A 27139-nucleotide genomic window follows, 5' to 3' on the forward strand; every position below is an offset into this window, starting at 1 on the left:
AAGAAGTAACTACCATGAAGTACCATGTGAGTTGCTATTGGCAGCGGGGTGTACTGCAATGCACCTCGATTGTACATGGGGTGCATTGAAAATGACAGAAGACCATTCAGCCAGTCACACAGTGACAGTGTGTGAGGTGAAATGACATCTGTGATTCCAAGTTCCAACACAATTCTTTGTTTTGCAAGAAAATGTGGAAATGTCTGAACATTCCTTTGAATGAAGCCAGTGTGCCCAGTTAGCAAGTTCTTGTCGCAACACTATGCTTTCACTGTTATGATGTTATTCTGTGGACTCCCATTTATATTGTCACATGATTATCGTCTGGTGTTGTGATATATCACAAGTATGTTCTAAACATTCCTTCTTGATAATGGTTGCCATTTTCCTGTGGGTACCACAGAGACACAGAAATGGAAGTGAATAAAATTTTAAAACTAAGTCATTGCTTAGTAACCCTTAGTGGTATGCCTAAAGAGTTATGATACATCATTTTTACGTCACTACATGGTAAAGTCATTTGACACTAATGTGTTTTTTGTTGTCTTAACGTTCTATTTGACATTAATAGTTGAATAGTTTTCACAAATGTGAACGGAATATAAGAAACAGCAGAATTCACTTCAATGTTTATTCATCAATTTCCTGTTGTTTTGGCCATGTGTTTTCTGAAGCTGCAGCTGAATAGTTAAGGAAAGAATCACAGAGTGAAATATTTCACATAAAACTCTTTCACACCAAGTTATAAGTGAGTGAGTTAAATTTTATGTTGTGCTCATCAATATTCCAGCTATATGGTGGGGGTCTGTGCCAAGTTATAAGAAATGTTGTTAGGAGCCTCAAGCATGTGCCCTCAACATAAAAAATTGCAATGTTGTCACTATGTTGTGACCTAACAGTATAAAATTACATAATACAAAAATTGCCACAATGTTGTGTCATGAGATTACGAATCTACAACTGTCCCACAATGTTGCTGTGTGTTAGCTGGGTGTATATTGATGGAATGAGGTCACATGATATCCTTAAAGACATCATGAAGAGGATGTCAGAACATGCAGGAAATGGATAAATTTCTAAATGGAACTGAAGACCATTTCCTAGACATGCATGTCATACTGGCAATAATAAAAGAGTAACACCAGCTGTTACCCAACAAAAGGAATTTTTTCAGTTGTTGATAAGATGTTTTATAAATATGGAGATGGGTTTGTCGCTTTTATTTACATGTATACATGTGTATAAAAAAGTTCAGTGACATGAGGTGAAATGGATTTTGGCATTGCATTCCATATTTTTACATTTATATCGGATGTACATGCATGTTTGTGTGATTGCTTTAACTGGTCTGGGTGATTCTGGTTTAGACTGCTGCAACATTGATACCCAGTTAGACACAGTGACGCCTTGCTGACTGTCTTTGTTTTCTCCACCGAATGCCAGAGCAAGGGATAAAATAACTTTAAATGTCTCTTGGTAGGGAAATAAACTACTGACCTTCCACTCCAGCAGACCTAGAAGGCAGTCATAGTGTATAAACATATGACGTAAGTGTTAAAGGATATCCAGTTTTGACTATCCGTAGAAACAAGTTATGTTTTGTTTCAAGGTAATAATCTCTGTGAAAAATATATGTAGTGATTACTGGGAAAGAGGAATGATAACTGCTGGTCACTAGAAGGCTATCCTGACCATTTACACTTGTACAGAAATAGAAGCACCATTTGCCTGATTCCACACTTCTGCTATGAAGAAGTACTCACTGATTCCACTTTTTGTTATTAATAAAAACGTTTAATGTAAGGGAAAAGGTTTGGGAATAAATTTGTTCTACAGCACATTAGGGGGTAAAGTTTTAATGTCTTGAATCAAAGGTCTTCCAAGTCATGTCAGCATTCTTAGATATGCTACTGAGCTTGTGATGAATCTTGGAGATTTCAGTTCACCAACAGAAATACTGCCTTAGTAGAATTTAATACAGAATGTCAGTGCAAAAGAGTACCCAGTCTGGACTATCTTAAGAGACACATGATGCTCTTGTGGAGGAGCAGGAGGCGCTGAAGTAGCCTAGTGGTTGAAGCATCAGCTCATCATGTCGAAGGCCCAGGTTTGATTCCCCATTCGGTTACAACATGAAATTGGCAAGCCCATTTCTTGTGTTCCCATCATGATATTGCTGGAATATTGGTAAAAGCATAGTAAATCCAAACTCACTCACTCACTTATGGACACGTTATGCCCACTGTTCAATCTGCTTATTGCCTGTTCATGTGTATAGTATCATCTATTAGCAAGGAATATCACTTGGGCAGAGAGCATGCCAAACAGGAAAGATCAGCCTCTGGTTGCCAGTGTTTCAAACCTTCATGGTGTGCTTCATTGTTCCAGTCTGCGACTTCAGTCTAAATTCTATTAACATTGTGTCTGGTCCAGTAAGCTCATGTATTAATTCTCCACATGATAACACCGAACTCTGCCGAAATGATGCTTAGAGCCATATTTAGGCTTTTGTCTTCAGAAGCCTTGGCCACCAAGCTTAGTTCACGGGTTAGACAACAGATTTGTGGGACCAATGTTTATTTTATATTTCTCCTGTGCTATGCTCCACACAACTAATGATCTAAGATAGGAGACACTTTAAGAACATTTGTTGACAGTGGGGACTGGAAATTTTCTGTCTAAACAGCCACATGTCAGAAAGGTCAGTGAATAAAGATGTAAGCATCCCTGGTCTATATAAACAGTTAAGGCAACAGTTCCTCCAATGAAATATATACCATTATGAACCATGGAGTGAGAGGTGCATCGTTACAGGTGTCAGCGTGTCAAGTGCCAGCGTTGCACATGTAAGGACCTTCGATGTAGTCTACCGCCAGCTTATTGAATCCTAAATCGATTATGGCTCAGCCATTGTACATCAAGTCCAGACATTTTCTAAACAGACAGAGTTCTTAAAGGTTAAGAATCAAGCAGAAAGTGCCAAAGTTTGGACAGAGGGAAAGTAAAGCCTTCAATTACACAAGTTGTGTATATTGATACTGACAAATTCATAGAAATATGAAATTCATAGAAGTTTTATTGATACAGGGAAAAAGATACATTTTCATCAATAAAACACATGTTGTGCAAGGTATGGTGAAGACAGATGTTATCTTACCTCACTCATAAATGACACATTCTGAATGGCTAAGCACTCTTACATTATTTTCAGTGTATCCCACTTACAAGCGAGGTACATTGCAATGTACCCTGCTGGCAATGGCAACTCATATGGTACTTACTTATGGTAGTACTTCTTTATTTCAAATAACATTGAACCACGCATGTTGCCCAGAAATTTCCCATGTTGTGCAAATGCAAATGGATGGAAGGGAGATAACTCTAAATACGTTTTTCTTATGTCATCTGCAGAATGTAGCCATGGCTATAAATGATTTGCTTCACATTCCAATAAATAAATTTTGACAAAACGTTCAATATTAAGAAGGGGAATTACACCGTGGCAACTTTATTAAGACAATACCTGCGGGAAAACAGCAAGATGCAAGATTGAAATCATTCGATTCACACAGGTTGGCTGAAGTGTATGATCTGATACCCTTTCTTCACACAGTTCAAAATTGAGGTGTTTGGTAAGATAAATATGTTGTTGACTGGTCCCTCTGGGCCCATTGGTTGATGTACCCTTGATGTTACTTTATGTTACCCTCGCCCTTTTTTGCTCAGAGAACACAAACAAAACATTGAGGGTACATCAACCCAAGCGCCCCTATTGACCTGTGAGCAATTTATCATGTATTTGTAAAACCCACCACATTCATCAACTGGTATGTTAGGTCTCTTAGTAACAAAACATGTCTTTGAAATGAAGCAGGTAGTGATATTGAATCAATCCTGTAATATTCATAACCATCCTGGCGTTAAATAGATTGAATACCGTGTGTAAATGTAGCATATACTTGTGGCGGTCAGTGAATATGTACAATGTTGTGGTACTTAACAGGTGGTATATTACCAGTTTTAAACTTTTTTGTGTAGTTACTTTTCTTAGATTAAAATAAAATTTGATTCAAATATTCAACAATTCTGTTTCTTTATTACTTTCCAACTATGGCAGATGGGTTTGGAAATTAGTGTCTGGGGTCTTTTTGTTATACAGTTTAGTGATGACAGAATGATGCTCTTATAGCGTATGTGTGTTTCGGTCGTTGAGGACTCACGTTTCTGGCGTACATAACTCAAGAAGATGGGCTAAGTGTTGAAAAGCTTTCCCAAACAACATAATTCATAGTTTGTGAAAATGTCTGTGTACATTATGTTTGGTTAAGACTGTCTATTGAAAGAAATGCCTTTACTTTAAAAGAGAATGAAGATATTCCCTGTGTGTTATGGCTTTCAGAAACCAAACTCTTTACAAGCAGATGGAAATAATATTCTTTCAAACCATTACTGGAATAATGATTGAAAAGATGGTGATTTGCTGCCAAAAAAATGAAAGTTTAGGACTCTTCTGTGTACGATCTCTCCACAGTTTATATCTTCTGGAAGTGTAACTCTTCATGTTGGAGGTTTGGAAACAGGGATATAAATACACAGCATAATGTGGCACTGAGAAAAACAAAACAAGGGAGGTAATCATTGTTCCTGTCAAGATTGTCAGGTCTCATGCAGCGAATATGCACGATGTCTTGAAAGAAGAACTTGCTTTGTCTAATTGACGCTGGGAAAAAGTCCCATTTCCCAGTGAACTGTTGAGGTTGCTCAATACAAGCAAAGACAGAGGTACCAGGAATCTCATCTGACTGGGTAAAATAATTGTAATGCTTGTCTTGCTACACTGTGGTACATTGAGCAAAATTACGCTTATGTCTTCAGCAGACTGATCATTTGGAAAGAAGATTTTCGCTACAGTCGAAAGTGTGATCTTAGATTATCATGCGGTGTAGTGAGTCGTTGAGCCGAAATACCTCAATGTTTAAATAATAGTTAGTGCCTCTAAACTCAGTAGCATCACATTTCTGTAGTTTTTCTCATTCCTGGAACTTGTGAAAAAGATCTGAACCTTCAAAACGTGTGATTTAACTTTGAAAAATAGTCCAATTTAGATACTTTAAACAACTGGTGAGAACTAAGTGTTGTATTGTTGCACAATCTCATATGTTTCCACAAAAGCATGCGTGTCTCCATCATTTACAGATTATCTAATATCAGCAAGAAAGGGAAGAATTTTAAGCACTTATCAGTCATCACACATTGAGACACTTACTATAAATCATTTACCAGTGACACACTTAAGTTTGCCAACAATTCCAACAGGGTGTCTTAGCATTTCTCCAAAGGACTGTTTGGAGAAGAAGCAGTTTTGTGTTTCCAGTGTATGTAACCAGTTCTTTGCCAACTTGCTTGTCACGTTGCAAGTGGAGAAGATAGCAGCAACAGTTTCTTTCAAGTGAGGCATTTACACAGCGGCTTTACGCACAGAATGTAAACAATGTGAACGTACGGTGACGAGAGATGCAAAACACGATACCTTACAGAATTATGGCAAACGCTACACTTTTAAGTAACACAAGTCTTGCTTGTATACAGCGACTGTGTCTGTTGCTGTGTATTTTACGACATGTTATAAGTATTCAAGTGAGCACATCAAAGATACTATTTAGGTTTCAGATTGGATTTTTACCAAATTGAATAATGTTTTGTCCTTTTGCTGATAACACTTGTGAGTTTCCTAAACAATATCCTGTTTGTTTTGTTGTTATTGTAACTGATATTCCCGCTCATATATGTTTTAAGTGAACTGGTATATCAGAGGGTGAGGGAGTTTATTTAAACTATTTTTTTGTCAATATCTGTGTCAGATGTCTGGGTCTGTTCAGCCATGACAAGATTGCACCGGGGTCATGTTGGTGCTTCCTATGCTTGGAGCTAGTCATTACACTGGGTACATGTAGGTGCTTCACCTGCCTGGAGCTAGTCAATACACTGGGTACATGTAGGTGCTTCCTCTGCCTGGAGCTAGTCAATACACTTGGAACATGTAGGTGCTTCATCTGCCTGGAGCTAGTCATTACACTGGGTACATGTAGGTGCTTCATCTGCCTAGAGCTAGTCAATACACTGGGTACATGTGGGTGCTTCACCTGCCTGGAGCTAGTCAATACACTGGGTACATGTAGGTGCTTCACCTGCCTGGAGCTAGTCAATACACTGGGTACATGTAGGTGCTTCATCTGCCTGGAGCTAGTCAATACACTGGGTACATGTAGGTGCTTCATCTGCCTGGAGCTAGTCAATACACTGGGTACATGTAGGTGTTTCACCTGCCTGGAGCTAGTCAATACACTGGGTACATGTGGGTGCTTCATCTGCCTGGTGCTAGTCATTACACTGAGGGCTTGTAGGTTCTTCACCTGCCTGGAGCTAGTCATTACACTGGGAACATGTAGGTTCTTCCTCTGCCTGGAGCTAGTCATTACACTGAGGGCTTGTAGGTTCTTCATCTGCCTGGAGCTAGTCATTACACTGGGTACATGTAGGTGCTTCCTCTGCCTGGAGCTAGTCATTACACTGAGGGCTTGTAGGTTCTTCATCTGCCTGGAGCTAGTCATTACACTGGGTACATGTAGGTGCTTCCTCTGCCTGGAGCTAGTCATTACACTGGGTACATGTAGGTGCTTCATCTGCCTGGAGCTAGTCATTACACTGGGTACATGTAGGTGCTTCCTCTGCCTGGAGCTAGTCATTACACTGAGGGCTTGTAGGTTCTTCCTCTGCCTGGAGCTAGTCATTACACTGGGTACATGTAGGTGCTTCATCTGCCTGGAGCTAGTCAATACACTTGGAACATGTAGGTTCTTCATCTGCCTGGAGCTAGTCATTACACTGGGTACATGTAGGTGCTTCATCTGCCTGGAGCTAGTCATTACACTGAGGGCTTGTAGGTTCTTCATCTGCCTGGAGCTAGTCATTACACTGGGTACATGTAGGTGCTTCCTCTGCCTGGAGCTAGTCATTACACTGAGGGCTTGTAGGTTCTTCATCTGCCTGGAGCTAGTCATTACACTGGGTACATGTAGGTGCTTCATCTGCCTGGAGCTAGTCAATACACTTGGAACATGTAGGTTCTTCATCTGCCTGGAGCTAGTCATTACACTGGGTACATGTAGGTGCTTCCTCTGCCTGGAGCTAGTCATTACACTGAGGGCTTGTAGGTTCTTCATCTGCCTGGAGCTAGTCATTACACTGAGGGCTTGTAGGTTCTTCATCTGCCTGGAGCTAGTCATTACACTGGGTACATGTAGGTGCTTCATCTGCCTGGAGCTAGTCAATACACTTGGAACATGTAGGTTCTTCATCTGCCTGGAGCTAGTCATTACACTGGGTACATGTAGGTGCTTCATCTGCCTGGAGCTAGTCAATACACTTGGAACATGTAGGTTCTTCATCTGCCTGGAGCTAGTCATTACACTGGGTACATGTAGGTGCTTCATCTGCCTGGAGCTAGTCATTACACTGAGGGCTTGTAGGTTCTTCATCTGCCTGGAGCTAGTCATTACACTGGGTACATGTAGGTGCTTCCTCTGCCTGGAGCTAGTCATTACACTGAGGGCTTGTAGGTTCTTCATCTGCCTGGAGCTAGTCATTACACTGGGTACATGTAGGTGCTTCATCTGCCTGGAGCTAGTCAATACACTTGGAACATGTAGGTTCTTCATCTGCCTGGAGCTAGTCAATACACTGGGTACATGTAGGTGCTTCCTCTGCCTGGAGCTAGTCATTACACTGAGGGCTTGTAGGTTCTTCATCTGCCTGGAGCTAGTCATTACACTGAGGGCTTGTAGGTTCTTCATCTGCCTGGAGCTAGTCATTACACTGGGAACATGTAGGTTCTTCATCTGCCTGGAGCTAGTCATTACACTGAGGGCTTGTAGGTTCTTCATCTGCCTGGAGCTAGTCATTACACTGGGTACATGTAGGTGCTTCATCTGCCTGGAGCTAGTCAATACACTTGGAACATGTAGGTTCTTCATCTGCCTGGAGCTAGTCATTACACTGGGTACATGTAGGTGCTTCCTCTGCCTGGAGCTAGTCATTACACTGAGGGCTTGTAGGTTCTTCATCTGCCTGGAGCTAGTCATTACACCGAGGGAATACAGGTTCTTCCTCTGCTGGTAGCTAGTAGCAGTGCTTGGAGGTTCCGGGATCGAGCCCACCTGTGACCGGGTGTGAAAAACCTTGTAGTCATTTTGTGTGCAAACTCTTTCTGTGTTGTCACAACCTCTAGTGCTGTAAACATGGACAAAGTACTGTGACTATGTGTCCCAGTCCACCCAGCTGTGAATGGGTACCTGGTAAGGATAGGAAAAGCCTTGTAAGGATAGGCTGCAAGAGTTGTATGATCCCCAGGGAGCTGAGATTGAAAATACTATGTGCCGTTGTGATGGACATCCAATGATTAGGGGAAAAACAAAGCACCGTTGAGCAGTTGAACCGACTGGATATCAACACTATAATATCTAGTAGTATAGTATAGTACAGAAATATAACAATAAATAGTGGATTTGGGTTTATGGAGTGATACAGGATTGTCCAGCACAGGATGGTCAGGGTTGTTGATTTGTCATGAAATCCAAGCTATGTAGATGAATGCTTATTATGTTGACCACTGGATTGTCCGTTCCAGACGCAATCATTTACAGACCTCCACCATATAACTTGTGAATTGCTGAGTGCAAAAAAGAAAAAGTAACTTCCCTTTCATACAGGACAGTTACCCCAGTGCATTGACCAACTGACTGATGTGAAAAGCAAGTAGAAATAATCTGTGTAGCCTATATATAGCTGTGCTACTGTCTTTAACTTATAGTGTCCAACTGACAAGTCACTGACCTTTCGAAGGAATATGCTAAAACTGATATTCCAAGAAAGTTAGCAGTGTTAAAGTAAAAGTTATGACAGACAAGGACATTTTCCAGTGCCAGAACATGAGAATGAGACATGATGAAAACACTGAGGCTTGCTAATACAGTAATATATAAACTATCTGCCACCACCCTGGCTTGATAACATCTATTTGATTTTATCCTTGCCCGTCTCACTTTAAAATATCCTAAATCACTTCAAGTCGTCAAACTGCCTACGGAGGCAGGTAGTTTATGCACTTCCATCTGTGTTTACTTTATCAAATCCACCATATGGGCCAAGATTGCATATACATTGTGTATCCTGTATCACCACATGGAACCATCATCTTTAATCATAAAACACACAGAAACTTACCAAGGTCCTTTCAAGGTTTTGTCAATATCACGTGTCAATATCGAGTATTACCATTGTGTTACCAAAGTCTTGTCAACATTTCACTATAGACTCACCAGTGTGTTACAAAACCTTATCAGTGTCTCAAAAAGACAGAGGTCATATGTGGTAGTGGCAGTGGCTGTGAGATAGCCTGAAGACCAGGAAGGTCACACTGAAGATCAGGGTTCAATTCCCTGCAACGTCTGAAACCCATTTCCAGTGTTCCCCACATGATATTGCTGGAATATTGCTAAAAGCATGGCAAAACCAAACTCACTTACTCACCAAAGTCTCACCAGGATCTCATGAGATTCTCCCAGAATCTTATCCGAGTATTATTAAGATCACACAAAAATCTCATCAAGATCTTATCAGAGTACTAATCAAGTTCTCACCAGTTTCTCACTAAGATCTCAACAAAGTTTCAGCAACAGTTTATCAAAGTCTTACAAAGACCTACCAAGGTCCTATCAACAGTGAATTATAGGCTGGTGTGATATATTACAACTTCTAAACTATGCTACTTCACATATTTGTCGACCCGTGAAGGTCCCGGGGTAGAATAGGCCTTCAGCAACCCATGCTTGCCTTAAAAGGTGACTATGCTTGTCGTAAGAGGCGACTAACGGGATCGGGTGGTCAGACTAGCTGACTTGGTTGACACATGTCATCGGTTCCCCATTGCGCAGATCGATGCTCATGTTGTCGATCACTGGATTGTCTGGTCCAGACTCGATTATTTACAGACCATCGCCATATAGCTGGAATATTGCTAAGTGCGACGTAAAACTAAACTCACTCACTCACTCACTCACATATTTGTCATAATTTGTTATACTGCACCAAATGTCCCCAACCTCCCAGACTTCCAGCCAGCACTGACTGGTGACCTGATAACATTCCTGCTGTTGTATACTCTGCCACAGACCATTACTCCTCAGTTCCCTGCCTCAGCCTCACTGTGGAATATGCATCAAGAACTATGCACTGCCTCTGACTTTGTTTTCTTAGGGTATATATAAATGCAACATAGCAGAAATCAGGAGATTTTGCTTTGAAACAAGAGAAAATCGTAGCTCCATGTTTCAAAGTATTTAGCACGTGTTACCAATCATCACTTTCAACTGGAGTATTTTTCATAAAGCATGACTCTTGACAAAAAGAAAATTATTTTTTTGAAGCTGTTAATGAGAACACTGAAGCATCTCAATCTGGGCTCCAAGCTCACGTTCTCCATGAGATTCTGTTACAAATGTTTGTGAAACAGTGCTCAGTTTGAATACAAACAAAGCTGTATTTTTCACAATAGAATTCTCTTTAAGTTTTGTGCAACTTCTTATGTTTAAGTGGGATTTGTTTATACTGTAGGCCTGCTTTAGAGGTTTCTTGCCATCAGTCAGAACAGCATTTGGAAAACTGGTGTAAGCCTCTCTTAGTTTCCACTTCCATTTCACATTATTTCAAACAATATGGGAATACTGATATATACTGAAGAGTTTGATGGACATCGATAGGAAATTACATGTCATCCTCTGATGGGTATTTAGACTTGTGTCTGTGTCAGTGAGTGAGTACCCAGTGAGTGAGTGAGCAAGTGAGCGAGTGAGTGAGTGAGTGGGCAAGTGAACAAGCAAGTGAATTTATATGTGTGAGTAATTATGTGTTGCCATACACACCGTAGCTTTCATGGTCTAAACAAATCTGATAACTGGACATCTGGTCATCATGCCACCCTTTGCCTGTAATTTTGATCAATAAGTAGTCTGAGATCCAGTGTTGAAAGTATTCCAGTGGTTTGGATAAATTCAGTGTGTGTGTGTGCAATGTATGTGTGTGAGTAGTGCAGTGTTTGTTTAGTTTGATGAGTGAGTGAGGTTTTTAAAATTCAATGAGTGAGTATGGTTTTACCCCACTTTCAGCAATATTTCAGCAATATCATGGGGAGAACCAGAAATGGGTTAATAATTCAAGTACATGTATTAGTTCAAGTACATTCAAGTACATGTAAGAAGTCTTTAAATCATTAGCAGATAAGGTGTTAAAAATTCTTTTTCATACATTTGTACAATTAAATCATCATATAATATCACAATGATATGTATCAGATGTACATGTAACTACATACAGTCATTTTATTTTGTTCCATTTTAATTTTTGCGAATATTGAAGCTCATTGTCTGAACTGATTAATTTCTGAATTATGTTTAGAACAATATTTTAATCATGTCACTGTCAGTATACTGTGGAAACCAAGCCCAAGGATGATGTGCATTTTAAACATTTATGCCAACGTTGAAACCTAAGGTCATGGTAGTGCAGAGAAACCAAGAATCATTATCGGGGTAAATCGGCAATTAGAACTCATGATCACAGAATAATGACACACCTAAGGGACACAACTCTCTAGTGAATTTTAGCTGACAAGGCATTATTTCCCCTTGGATTAATTTAAAGTCATAATGAAGCATTTGTGTTAGGTCTAAAGGTTGCCAGTGATGGAGATACATCCTCAGTGTACATACACTATCACATTGTGCAGCCCCTTCCATGACAAGCAACAGTAATTCTACGTCAAGGCCATACTTCAGTGTTCATTGTGTGCATACCCTCATAACACATGAATACAGATCTCAGAAACCAGGTCTTTGATGGTCGAGAAGAAAGGCATGCAGAGGCAATAACCCTAAATCTTACCATTATTTCTAGGCTATTTCTTTGACCTTTTCCACAAAACAATCTTTATCGTAACTCACGTTGTTTAACACAGACCTAAAACACCACAGCAACTAATATTGCTTTGTGACTGAAAGCTCTGACACACGATAAAGTGGATGAAAATATCACGATGGGTTTTTATGTTTTTCCTGGCATGTTGTGCAACTGGGTGTTCATAAGTTTCGAGTTTGTCTGTCCCCAGGGATGGCAAGGTAGCCTTGATATCCGGAAACTGATGATTACAGCCATAAATAACCATAACACTCACTCTGAAATATAAAGTGCACGTGAAAGATACCGAAGGTTAGAGTTGGTCTCCAGTACCCCATGTTTGCCATAAAAGTTGACTAACAGGATCGCATCGTTTCCCAGTGGGATAAAATGATGCTCATGCTTTTGATTACTGGATTGTCTGGACTTGATCATGTACAAACTGCAGCCATATAGCTGGAATATTGCTGAGTTTGGCACAAAACTGAAGTTAGTCACCTTCTTTGTAAAACTGTAACCAAGTCTTTGTCTATCAATTTTATCTATCAATATCATTTTTATTTGTTCCAGAACACAACAAGAACCATGTTCCCCACCGTCGCAGGCACAAGCATGAGCACAGGGAACCAGAGTACATTGAACCGATGTACAAGCGACCTCCCCTCAAGGATTCAGTGTATTTGACCCGCAATCAGACAACTGTGAATGTCAGGATGGGGCAGACGGCACATCTTCCCTGTGTAGTGCAGCACCTGGGGACGAAGCAGGTATGTTGTGCTGTCAACAAGCATCCGATAAAAAAGTACTTATCGTGTACATTTTGGGCTGCCTCTGAGTGGCGAATTCTCAAGTTAAGCACACACACTTATTTCTTCCATTAACTCATGTTTGTTGTTGTTCAAAGTGACAGCACTTCATAGCCTAATGATATAAGCAATGTCCTATTTGCAAACAGGGAACAAGTTAGACATTCTTGACCCAAGGACAGTTTGGAGTTAATACATAATCCCAAAAAATGTTAATCAGGTCTACTTCATTATATCCATATATTCTTATGTCCATATAAATTTACTGAACTAGTACATATGACTCGGATCTTATAGATGCCAAAGATGCCATCAATACCCAATGGAAAACCTGGTAGAATATCATACATGTTTTTTCAAGAGATCTAGACCAAGTCTTCTCACATACCTCATGGGTGAAAAACACATGGGAGATAACTAGTACCAGATATTTATGTGAGATAGAATTCTATAGCTCTGATTGGCTACTCCATGGTGATGACCTAAGGTCATATTAATATCTTAAGTGCCCATTACTGAGAAGTTAGTTGTTCCTGTGTAAATGTCAGTATTGTCTTGGTAGCAAAAATTGAATGGTTTTAGGCAGCTAACAAATGTACACGGTCTAATCTAGCTTTCATTTGCTTTGATAATCCATTGTGTAACTGAAGTTTGGATGGTAGGGCTACACTAAGTCTTTGTATCACCTGTAGGCTGAATGACATAAAATATGAATTGTATGTACTAGTGCAGCACTTTGACCATGAGGATATTCAAGATATGTAGACTCAAGGGCACTATGGAGTGTAGTCCATCTCACAGTCCGTGAACCATATTATTTTCCCTACTGCCTGGCCCTCTCTTAAATGCTAAAGCCGTACATCAAGCAAATCTAGATTTTCTCAGGTTCTCCCATCTCACTGGGGCTCCTTTTTTAATTTAAATGGGTTGTCACTATAAAAATTATATGTATTCAGAGACTAAGCATTAGTCTGTGTGAAGTGGTCTTAGTGTGTGAAAGATACTGGTCATACACAGGCTTGTTGGAAAGTGTGTTTGATACACCTTCCTTTGTTAGAGACATTTGGAAACAATTCATTGTAAGACAAATGGTGTGTGACAGACAGTTGTGTAGGAATCTCTATGTACCATATAATGCAAGAAAGGGGGAATGCAATAAACAGAGGAAGCAATGGAAATGGTAAATAACTAGTAGCCAGTAACTAGCAAATATTAAATGTAAATGCCAGAGAACTCCATCTGTTATCTATCAAAACAAATTACATATGTATAAGGCAAAATGGCTGTAAACATTGTGGGAGGCTGTGTAGGAATTGATTGTTGAAAGTCTGCTAAGACACCAAGTGTCCAAGACTAAATGTGAAAATGTCCTATCCTAAACACATCAACTCATAGCAGTAAAGTTTTCATCTCATTTTCTATATGCCAATTTGAGTAATATCAATATTTTCTGACAAAAAATGAACATTTTTTTATCAAACATTATCTACAGGATATGATTAAGGGAGTGAGTGAGTTTACTTTAGATTTTATGCCACACTTGGCATTATTCCAGCTATATGGCAGCAGTGTGTAAGTAATCAAGTGTGTACCCGACAATCTAGTGATCAATGGTATGAGCATCAATCTACGCAATTTGGATACAATGATATGTGTCAACAAGGTCAGCAAGCCTGACCACCCAATCCCAATAATTATAGTAAGCCTGTCATGACACATGTGGGTTACTGATTTTCTTTGGTGGATAAGGTAATTTTTTAAATTTCCCAATCGCTATTGTATGTAAATTATGTGTTTGGCAGCGCTTTGTTGGTTTAGGGGCAAAGTTAGGTTTTTAGCCCATAGCTTTTTCTTTAGTTAACTTACAAGAACAATTCAGCAATAATTTAAACATACTGTCCAGCAATACCCTGGTGATTGATGTATTTGTCTATTAAATAATGCTTAATGATAATAATGGTCTCCAAACAGAAGCAATTTTGAACAAACTTAATTTGCCTTAGGTGAGACCACATAAATTACAGTGTGCTTCATTGTGGGGCAGGACTGCAGTCCTAGAAACTCTGAGGAGTCAAGCTGAGACCCATCCAAGGACTGTCAGAGCTCAATGTTGATGCATGACCTGAGCTCTGTACACAGGACCCCATGCCACCACATTACTCTTCACCAAGATAGACCAGGGCCCCAAAAATATGTCCCTTGGTACCGATAACAACTGCTCATGATCTTGTTTACAATGTCACTGGTCTCGACTCTATAAACAACTGATATCTTCTCGTCAATTGTTTACATATTCTTAAAACAAATTAATTGAATGTATGTTAATGATGCCATTGTCTTTAGTTAAATTTATCCCCAAAATGCAATTGCAGTTTTGAATTACCGCATGAAACCTTCAAATGAAAGTCTTTTTATAAGCATATGTTCTCATGTATCACACCAACATGTATGCAGCTCTTTAAAATCTCAACATACATGTTCTCTTATCTGTTCAGATTTGGAAAAGGTTAATGTTAATGTGTGATAACTCACATGATGGAATATGATGTTTGAACTTACAAGAAAACAGACTGGAAGAGAAAATGTAATCAGATGAGGCAACGATTGCTTCTGTGAGATGTCTTTTTTGCATGAAGTCATATAGCACATTCAGAAAGTTTCTAGTATTCTACGTTGTACATTCACCAAACTAGCTGCGTTGTATTGCTGCATTCTCCTGCTGCATTTCATGCATTTTTGTGTCAGAGGCAGACTGCGTGCATTTGTTACTGTGCTCTCCAGACAACAGGCTGTTGTGTGCAAACAGCCCTGTCACATGCCGTTTGTTCATCTCAGTTAATGCTACTGTGATGACTCTTTGCTTGTTTTCATTTCCAAACAGGACAAGTCACTTTTGTTAATTGTTCCAGAATTATATGTTTGTAACAACACAAATTAATTCATTTCTGCATCACATGCTGTCAATCATCAGGATATTCTTGTTTTGAACGACAAGATAGCACATTGCTCATGGAAAAATCTAGTATTGATTTGAGGCATATGGTTGGCACTGGTGACATCATAGCAAGAGAATTTGTGGTGCGTTTGTTTGTTTGTATTTACAAGTTGTTTCCAACAGTTTCCATGGAAACATTTTGGACTTAAGTCTCAAAAGTAAGAGGTGTGTTTCGCTTTTACTGATATTTGGCATTAATATTTTGTCATCATTTTCATGGAAACGATTCAAACTTAGTCTAAAAATACATCAAGTAACTGTCAGATGATATGTTCTTTCAAATATGTGGGTCCGGGGGGGGGGGGGGGATGTGTCACTTTATGATCAGTCATGTCATATAATCTGACTTACAGAATCAAGTGGTCAGACCCATTGTATACTCTCAATCAATAAATTCCTATTGTATACTCTCCATTGTATTATGACAATGGTATGATATCCATCACTAAAATGTCAGGAATACACACTTCCTCATTAAACTGCCAATAGATACTCTTCATCATTAATACCTATTGTACCTTGTCCCAAAATATGCTTTGAAATGTCTCTGTTGTTATTACAATAACAATTGTACTCTCATCCTTATGAAATTGGCTTTAATACATTCTCCCTCATTAATGATGCAGTGCACACTCTGCCGTAGTACACCTTTGATACACATTCCCTAATTACGAATATCAGTGATACACTTCCTTAATTAAGAATATCAGTGATACATTTCCTTAATTAAGAATATCCATGGTGCATCTTTTATGCCGTGTTCCTGAACAATAAATATGGTACACATTCATGAATGAAGGACACCTACAACACACCATCCCTATTTAAGGACACCTCTAATACACTTTTAGTAATTATGGACACCTGTTACACACCATCCTTGTTAAAGGACACCTGTAATATACTTTCAGTTATTAAGGACAACTACTGTACACCATCCCAAGTGAAAGACACCTCTAATAAACTTTCCATAATTAAGGATAGCTATGATACACCATCCCTTTGTAAGGACACCTCCAATACACTTTCCATAATTAAGGACACCTGTGATACACAATCCCTATTTAAAGACACCTTTAATTGTACCTCTTCCCTAGTACACCATCCGTAATGAAGTGTGATACACCCACACTACATAACATACACTGTACACCGTACATAATTAAGATGATGAATTTAGTTTCCCTAAATGAGAACACCTGTGACACACCTTCTGTAATTGAGAACAGCAATGCCACACCCTCCCTAATTCTGAACGCCAATGAACACTTCCCCTCATTATCTGTACGAGACTGTCTCAAGGTGCAGCGATGTGACATTCCGTTGATAATGGTTCTCCATTATCACTTCCTATTCAATATAATGATTATATGAAGTGTTGAGTCCCAGGTATATTTATATATTTAATCAGTCTAATTTGGACATGATCAGTCTGTCTAGACTTTGAAACATACTACTGTATACATAATGTACTTAAACTTTGCTGTGTATAGACGTACTGGGACAAGCTATATGAACGGGAGACTGTTTGGATGTGACTTTTCTCACACTCAAGAAAAAACCCTGTAAAGAACCTGTAAAGAGCGCTTATTTGCAGTTGTGGGAATAATCCTTAATGCAGATGTGCTTTAGAAACTTGTTGACTTTGGAAGTTTACACCAAGCAACGCTGTTTGTGTATGTTGTTCTGTGTGTATGTGAACATCTGAAAACCAAATTCATGCAGCATTGATTAACTGACCTGTGTGTGGCTGATCACTTAGAACAAGTAGCAGGCTGGTTTGTTTGTTTGTTGTTTAAGTCCACACTCAGCAATATGACAGTCTGTTGATAATTGAATATGGACCAGACAATCCTGTGATCAACAGCATGAGCATCAATCTGTGCAGTTGGGACATGGTGACACGTGTCAACCAAGTCAGCGGGCCTGACCACCCAAACCCGTTTTTCTCCTCTTCCAACAAGCATGGGAAGTCGCGGTGGCTGAGTGGGTTAGGCGGCTGACTTTGTGTGCTGGCGATTAGGTGCCTGACTTTGAGGGTGGGGGTTCGAATCCCGGATGGGACTGAACCAAAAAGTACTAGAATTCGTACTTTGCTGAGAAAGTGAAATCCCAAATATGACATATGTTGCACTAGGATGCATTTCTGGGCACTTCCCCATCAAAATATGAATTACGATATATTCAAAATATTTGAAAACTGCATCCCAAATATACAAGTGCAAATTGGGGGTCAATTTTCTTTGTATAAAAATCTAAATAAGAAAATGTGCCATTGATGAAACATCATAATAAATAATATCTGAGTTAGTCTATTTAAATATTGGCTGTAAAACATAGACAGTTATCAACCTTTGAAAAAAAGTGTAGCTTACATTAAAATTTTATATCTTTGGAATGTAAATATATTGCAATTTATGGCATATCACTTTTTTGTGCCCTCCTTGAATAAATAATAAAGTGCAATACGTTTATTTATCATGTAAAATATCATCCAGATCGTTTTTTTTATTTACTTGAAATGTCATTTGTATGAGGTTATATAGTGATTACAGTGGGTATTTGTCTAATGTTTAGAGATCAATATACATCCTAATCTGTTGAAACAAATTTCTGTTGAAATGATACGAATAGAAAGCCATGTTACTGAAGTTTTCACTAGAGGAAAGATGATTTTTATGACACTAATAGCAGGGCTAGCATTGCAATCAAACTTTTTGAGGCAAACAAGGATTAGTTGGAATGGCATAGAGAACACATTTATGACAAGTTGGTGATGTACGATGATGGGCTAACCAATTTGGTTTGTGAATGGTGGAGCTAGTGTACGTTGGTGCACATTCAGTGCATGACAATGAAACTCATTCTGTGGTAAGCTGTACAAGCTATGCTCATGAAATTCTTATGTAGTCAGTGTAGCACTTGATTGCAGACAACCCAAGGTCCCTATGCTCACAATGGCAGGCACCTGGGGCAGCACTCATATGTGCTAATATGTGTCAGTTGTCAGGTCGGTGCTCAAATTGTCCTTGTTTGCCAGTAGCTATTGGTACAGATTTGGCATTTACTGAAATTTTAAGATGCTCATATACTTGAGAAAGAAAGCAACTTTAAGAAAATCACAGGTGTCTTATTTCCCCGAATTTATTTGTCAATGGCAATTAGTTTGGAATCCCAGATAGCTTCCTGCTTATATGATTACATCACCTATTGCATTACTGGGTTTAGAAACTGAGAGTGGATAACAAACCGTGAAGACCAATTCATAATTGATAGCCTCTCTATATGCATGGACTTGGTGTCTATGGTTCAACTGTACCAGGCCCGAATTTACATACATCTAAGGAACAATCAAGGTTTATGGAGAAGTGTTGTCAATATATAGCATTAGTTTCTAATTTCATAGCAAAACCTGTTGGTGCTTAACCGGAATACGGCAACGCTCATTTGATGTAATCACCACAGACTGCACAATGAAATACAGCTGAACAGTCATTCTAAATGTGCAGCAAGCTTTCATTACACTGGTTACCAAAAACAGGGACACACATGTTTAACATTTCACTAAAAAGGCTGTTTTGATTATGTGTAACTTCCCTATCAGTTTGTGTACCCTCAACAGGAATTAACTTAATGTTGTTGACTTCTATGCTGAATCATTTAGGTCATTATACAGTAGGTTCTTTATAGGAAATGTATATATTTGGTATAGTTCAGTTAGTTTCACATGTGTATGAAGATTAATCTTGTTTTTTTAATCAAATGAAAAATGTCAATTACAACTTCCTGTAATTATTTATATTTTGCTTTGAAATATCTTATGCCATCAAGCACGTAGAGCTGCTAAAGTATTTACTTGACAATCTAAGGGAAAAGTATCTTTATTGTCAAGTGGTTTTAAATATAGACAAGAAAAATTCATTCATGTGTTTTTTGAGGTATGAATGTGATTATTTAGCTAAGCCAGACAAATAATTATGTCATAAAGCGTCACGGCTTTGAAGTTAGGAGAAATGACATCTTTCATACAGCCAGCCATTTGATTTATAACCACATATTAATTTCTTCACCACATCCATCATGGGTTTCTTTGACCATTTAATCATCTTAAATCCTTGAAGAGTTGCAAACCTAAATTCCTGTTAGCTGATCCATCATAATTTCATGAAGGTATATTTCAAGTTCCAAAAATCAACCTGGTCATATTTCAACCAATCTTAATGTTTTTGTCGTTAAGTCAATTAGAGGGTCGTTCTCGTTCACATCGTGCACCTTCCCTATTCCCGACTGAATTGGGCCCACCCTGCAATTAACAAGCAATGAAGAGGAAACCTGACAGACCTCCCTTTCATCCTTGCCTCTTTGACAGCATGAAACATCTCTGTGGTAGATATATTTACAACAAAGCAAGGTTAATTATGCATCATTCATATACAGAAGGGGATAATTGTGTCCTTATAGTTCTTGTGAAGTTCGAAATTTACTCTGAATATCAAATATGTGGCCAAATGTTATTCCTTTCATTTGGAATTAGATGGATGATGAATGACTATGATAGTGCTTAAATAAGCTGTACAGAGAGCCGTTGTTTGCTGGATGTGACATTGTGACACATGGATGCTATTTTAAAACAAGAAATAAATAATTTAATAATTGAGATGGTATTTGTTTCCAGCTGGCAAAAAGAACATATTGAAGATCATGTTGAGACCTGACTGTCTGTCTGTCAAGATTACGCCACATTCTGCCTATATCCCATTTTACCTACAAAAATTACTGTATGCAGAATGGGAAGTGATTTTTTTACCTTTAAAATATAGGCACAACCCATTTACCAGTCACTGGAGGGTATGCTGTAGGTAGTAGGGTTTGGGAAAACGGTAATTAATGGAATTTCACTTAAATTAAACTTAAATTAAATTAAGATCATGATATTGATGACGATAAATGGTAACTTAAAGTTTCAAAGCTTTGGTTCCTCCTTATGATCCAATAAAGATACATAAAGACATAGCAATGATTCTTCTCAGTTAATGAAACTCTTGGTATATTAGAATGTGAACAAAGACACCATTTTTGCAGTGTTAGTAACTAATCATGGTGTCATGTAAACTCTGTAGTCCTTGTATTGACCAGAAAATTTGGACCCAGGCCTTGAAAGTTAAATGAATTTCAGCCTGATAAAATATCCATCTTATAAGTTAATCAATAAAGTTTATATCAATCATAAACTATAATGGTTGAGCTTTCAAGTAGATAATTTACCAAGATCTAATGTGATTTTATCCCTTCTCTTTCTTCAATCAGTAAACCAAATCATTAGACACTGGCTTTAATAAGCACTTGTCAAAAAGCATGTATCATACAATAAAACAATTCAAACAAAAAGCACTTCAGAGTCAAATACTACCTTTTCCAATAACCGTAAGTCCAAATTTTATTTCAGCTTCTTTAATGAAAGTGTGTAATCCAAAATGTTCACGTTACTACCACAGTGACATTTACATTTGTCTTTCATTATTATTGCAAATAAATACTTTAATACCAAGTCATAGTGGACTCCCATGAAATTACATGAAATCTTGATAACTGAAATAAAATGGGGTGTCAGGCGAGGAAATAGCATACAAGCACGCTTCTCTGTATAAAGAGCGAGGCTGTGAAGGCGTTTGATAGTTATGACGCCCTCAGCCTATATTTGCCTTAGTCATGTCGATACATCAGTAGTTCAATCAATTACTGACATCGATACTTGCATTGTGTGTTCATGTTTTGGGTTAGGTTGAACATGTGCGATGTACAACCTATGCACAAACAGTTGTTATGAACGCCATAAAATATTAAATGTATAAGTAGTTTTGTAATTTACAGTGTTTGCATGACAGCTTTTGAAAAGAGGACTGAGTGCATGAGGAGGTTACTGGGTGTAGAGGCGATAGAAATTTGATTTTGTAGCCTATTCATGTGAAGATGTAACTTCCTTACAGTGCTTCGCATGAATAGCGAGGAAAGATGGCTCTTTGTTGATAAATGCCACACTCAGCAGTATTCCGGTTTATGACAATGATGTCTAGACCTGATCAACCTGTGAGTGACAGCATGAGCACCATTTTACACAGCTGAGTTGTGATGAAATACATGAATCAAGTCAGTACACCAGATGACACAGCATTGCATCAGTTGTTGCTTACCATGATTTGTGGAAGTCCAGATCTATCACAGGTCTTCATGGTGTCGTGGAGAGTAATTTGTATTTAACACAGGACTTCATTTATGTCACAGCATGTCAGCGTAATGTGGAACTAAATTCAGTGATACAGGATGTTAAACAAAACCTGGAATTATGATCAAGACAAATGTGAGATTTACCTTGCATATATAGGATTCTGGGACACATAAGGGACCTAACTCTAACAGCTAGTAGCTGTACCTTTAACTACTGAAGGACTAGAAGAATTCAGGTGCTGTGTGAATGGAGATAGACGAACATGGGGATTAAATGGTTGTAACGGCTGCTTGAATTATGATCACTTGTCATGTGTGGGTGATCCATAGACCATGAAAGCTAAGATAAGCAGTTATGTACAACAACACATGCAAACATGTACTCACTCACTCACTCACTCACTCACTCACTCACTCACTCACTCACTCACTCACTCACTCACCACACCACACCACACCACACCACACCACACCACACCACCAGAAATATCCAAACCATTTGATGATTTTTAACACTGGATCTCACTTCTTTAACAATCAAACTTACTGGTAAGGGGTTTTGAATGAACTATGATATACATACCTGTTGGACGTAGATACCTCAGTGCCTGACCTTTCTCCCAGAAGCAGTTAAAGCCTCATCATCACATTCAGTTGAATACCAAAATAGCGAGTTCCCACATCTGTATCTTTACTCCACAAAGCATGTTACAGTTACAAGTCTTGATAAAAATATGTAGATTCTGCAAAAACTGTAATACTGTCCTATATGATGCATTTAGAAGACAAATAAAATGTAAAAAAAAAATAAACTATCAAACCTGCTTCATACCTACCATTGTAAATAAATCCCAATGTGTAACATACAGTTAACATAGAAACATCCCAATAAAATAAGTAGTATAGGTAATGAGAGTTCTGGACCACTTTTCAAAAACCCCCTCTAAAAAGCCTCATTTAGTAAATGAGGCTTTGGTGGGACCATTAGCTCTTGCTGTTATTGCCCCTACTACAAAGCCACGCCATCACGTTTACCGTGACTTGGCAGGCGGTAACACTGTGCCGTACGGTACGATCAATAATTCTTCTCTTACAAACCCCCTACCCGGCCCACCCCTCAAGTAGTACAGTTGTAAGTTTTGACTGACCATATAGGATCGGTGGCTCGCTTACGGCTATGTTATGTTTATATCGATGAAACAGTTTAACGTGAACCGCCTACGATCTCTTTGGTGTTCATAATAAAGGCTTGCTGGGCTTTTTGTATTCCCTGTGCTATGTACTTTTTTTTCTCATCCTCGCTGATAGCAGACTTACGAGACTTGGATCGAATATCTTGTTTCATTCCGTTATATTTTTTGAGTTCAGAGAGGATTGAACTAAACTCCTCTTCTGATATCTTACTGTCAGAGAGTGCCGTGGAAATACGCTCACTAACTGTGTTCAGCTTTGCTTCGGCCAGAACCCTGATCTCATCGTGTTTCAATGCCTTACGATTAAGTCTGCGTGATACTAACTTAAGCGCCAACCCTACCAACCCTGTCACCCCAGCCGTTATTTCAATACCTAACACTATAGGTGCAGCCACGATGGTGGTTAACAACCCAACGCCTGCCGCCCCTAGTCCCATGCTGGTTGCCATAAGGGTAGTGTCAGCCCCGTCCACGATATTGAAAGCTCTATTGTACTTTTTACATAGAGCTTTCCGCGTGTCACGGTCTTGTTCTAGTTGGCGTTTCACATCACATAACTGCCTCAAGCGGAACCCATCTACGGTTTCCAACGTCTTCGCTACTTCCTCTACGACTGGGTACAGACCCATCCTATAATATATATTTTGAAAGATATTTTAATTGGGGTTCAGTTAAAAATCTATCAATGTATTTGAAGCCTATAAGTTCTAGATTAGTAGTCAGGGTAATAGGTGAGAGGCTAATAAAATATCCTATTCTAATAAAAACCCCACTGAGGCTTATTAAGTGGTTTATAGGATATCCCGTGGTATCCTGTTGTATAACAATACGACAATAATCGTGTGTGTAATCCCAGCGTATTGACACCCCGGGTAAAATTTGGTGGTCTCTATCGAATGAATCCGTAAAGAAGACTTCTATGATGAGTGTGAAAGGGGGGGTTATTATTTCAGGATTACTAAATGTTAATTTATTTTCGAAGAAAGTTGATAATAACCTTTTTTTGTCGTAACCAGCAGGTTGTCTGAGTGCTAATCCCCTCTCCGAAATGAAATCCCCGGCCCAGATACCGTTGTTCCTAATCTTAGTGAGCCAATTATTTTCGTCTATTGTGATATAAGGTGAGGTGAGTGTTAAGTTGATCAACCATTTAGGTTTTTTAAAATCTGGTAACGGCACCGGTCTGTACACGTTGTCTTTGAAGTGCAGGATGTATAATTCATCTTCCTCACCAGGCTGATCGAATCCCTCCGTATCTCCCAGGTCGTTAAGTGTAGTGTTGGGATGATTACTGGTCATTATTATACTATTATGATATAATTTCCAACTGGTTTTCTGATAATAATTCAGGGGTTAACTTAATACCCATGAAGTGTATGTTGTCAGGCAGGAAGATATTGATTAGTGATATCTTGTTTTCTACGATCACGTTGACCCCCTGCAGACTGGTCTTGGAGTCGACACCCACCCGCACGTAAACGTTGCAAACTTGATACTGGTGTCGTTTCACCCACCCGAGTTTGATCCCCTTCACGATCTCGACATCATTCGCCGATGGTTCCCCTAGGTAGACTTTGATGAATAGTGTTGAGTTTGCTGGTAGACTCTCTAGTATCTTGACCACGCCTTCGAATTCAGACACCAACTGCAATTTCACGTTTTGTATGGCTGGTTTACTCGATAGCATGTGGGCTGCTATAGTGTTGACTGGGCTGACGACTATGCTACGTCTCTGAGTTGGGACGTAAGCCACGAGCAGGGTTCCATTGTTCACGACTTTGTTTAGGTGGTTGTCTTTGTTATCCGTGAACACGTAAGGGGAGACGAGTCTAATATTGAGAAACCATTTGTTATCGGGTAACAACACCCACTTGTCATCTTCGGTGAAGACGAGCATATATGGTTTGTTTTTGACGACGGTAGTGCTCTCAACATCGTCTAAGTCGAACAGTTTACCTCCGAATGATGGGTATATTCTCCAGTTGTCATCACCGGTGTTGACGAGGGCGTACTTAGTGTTGGCTGTTGCCCCTGTGGTATCTATCATATCACTTAGGGTTCCACCGGAGGGGATTTCAACGCGTTTGTAAATGTTGTTTTTTAGTTGCAAGGCATACGATTTACCATCTACTCCGGGAGCGTCGAAACCGCGTGTGTCTCCGAGGTCGGAGATCCCGATATTGACACATTTTTTCACTCCGGGCCCTTGTGCGCTGGTCATGTTACGTGAAGCGTTAAGCTGAGGTATCCTATATTTACAGGATTATGATTTATATCTAACACCGATATTGTCAGCTCAGGTATGTTGCCCTGGGTTAATCTCTTATACTGCCGTGGTGAAAATGACTCGGTTCTACCGTCGTTGAATTTCTCAGTTTTCACCGGCACTGCTCTCAATATAGTGGAAGGGTGACCTCCTTGAATGTTATACGTTGTGCTCACCTGATCGAGATGAATGTACAGCTCTCGATACGGTACTAGGTCGGGTAACTTCGTACCTGTGACGGTTGTTGTTGGTTTTATCTCGTCAGGAGACATACCGAGTATCCTCGCTAATGGTCGGCCTAGCCTCAAGGAGGTTCTTCCGTTGTTGATTAACACCACTGTGCCGTTTGAGTCGTTCATCTTGAGTTCGGCTCCCAGGGGTTTGAAGACCTCGTCGTTTAGCGAGCACATGCTGTAGTAGCCGTCAGTTATTTGACTGCGAGTTCCACTGACGAACAGCTTATTGTTGCTGATATTAATGTTAGTCCATTGCGGTAGGTAGGTGATATCGCAGAGTGCGACTTCGAGTTGACCTGACGTGTTATCGATCGCGTGCGTCAGCTGAACGGCCTCACCGCTAGTTATTCCTGGAAGTGTTATGTACATATTACATATATATTTATTTATATAATAGTTTTAAAATGTATTCCCCTGGTGTGTTGTACCCTAAACTGGACGTAGATTTCTCCACCATGAAGATTGTGGTTGCTCCTGGGTTGTCTTTCAATGCCAAGTTTATAGATATGCCTGATAAGTATAAGCTTTCGGTGACTAACGTCAAGGCAGTCCACGCTTGGTTCAACAACCCTATGCAGTTCTGGCAGAATCAATTCAACTTTGCCGTGTGGTGCGCTACAACGGGGTGTGGTGTGACATTAACCGACACTCGGCGTGGACCGCTGAGTCAATCTGTGTTCAAGTTCCACGTGTACTACCAGGTCAGACGTATCCTTAAAGAGATCAGCGCCCCCCTCCCACAGGACAAAGCGTGGGACGCAACAAACAACCCGTACGATAGACGGGCCTACGAACGTATTTGCAATGAATTTGAAATAAACCCGAAGACGGATTGGCGTTTGCCGGGGCAGAACCACGGGTTGGGTGTTCCTTACAGTGATGGGTTCGCGGCAAAAGCATTTAATAAATATTTACTAACAAACTTTATGAAACGAAAAATTGGTAGTACGGAAAATTTTTTCCATGTATTAAAGGAGCTTGTTCCTAAACCTGCTAAATATGGACCACAACCAGTGAAAGATGCCAGTGATGATTTAGTGAGACGAGGTATACTTCGGCAGGACTTGGCTTTGTCGAGTAATGAATGGAGGGATGATCGTATGGACTTTAAAGGTGATGTTGCTTTTATAATACAAAAAGTGGAGCAGGATCAGTCAAACGCAGACGGGTGGAAAATGTTCATGCTGGACACGTCGAAAGGATTCACTCGTGCCGGGGTAGTCAGGTTGAACGACTCGATTCGAACGTACGTGTGGGCGCTGTTGGGTGCGCAGTCGATGACGCGTTCCAACATCATCGGTAAGGGAACTGCTTACGACGCTCAGACACAATTCGTTTCCAACGTTGAGGATGCTATCAATTCTCCAGTTGATCTCCCGCGGGCTATCGAACGCTACCAAAACGTGTTA

At 39.5% G+C, this 27139-nt stretch overlaps 1 protein-coding gene across 1 annotated transcript in view; it reads left to right on the plus strand.

Annotated features, from left to right (window-relative positions):
- The window catches only part of LOC137277793 (zwei Ig domain protein zig-8-like), a 105035-nt gene that overhangs the window by 47656 nt on the left and 30240 nt on the right, over positions 1-27139 (plus strand). Inside the window, exon 3 of the mRNA XM_067809725.1 lies at positions 12580-12776. Within this exon, the coding sequence (XP_067665826.1) occupies positions 12580-12776 (197 nt within the window). The remainder of the gene's footprint in view (positions 1-12579; positions 12777-27139) is intronic.

Source organism: Haliotis asinina, chromosome 3 (assembly GCF_037392515.1).
Source record: "Haliotis asinina isolate JCU_RB_2024 chromosome 3, JCU_Hal_asi_v2, whole genome shotgun sequence".
Classification (NCBI taxonomy): Eukaryota; Metazoa; Mollusca; class Gastropoda; order Lepetellida; family Haliotidae; genus Haliotis; species Haliotis asinina.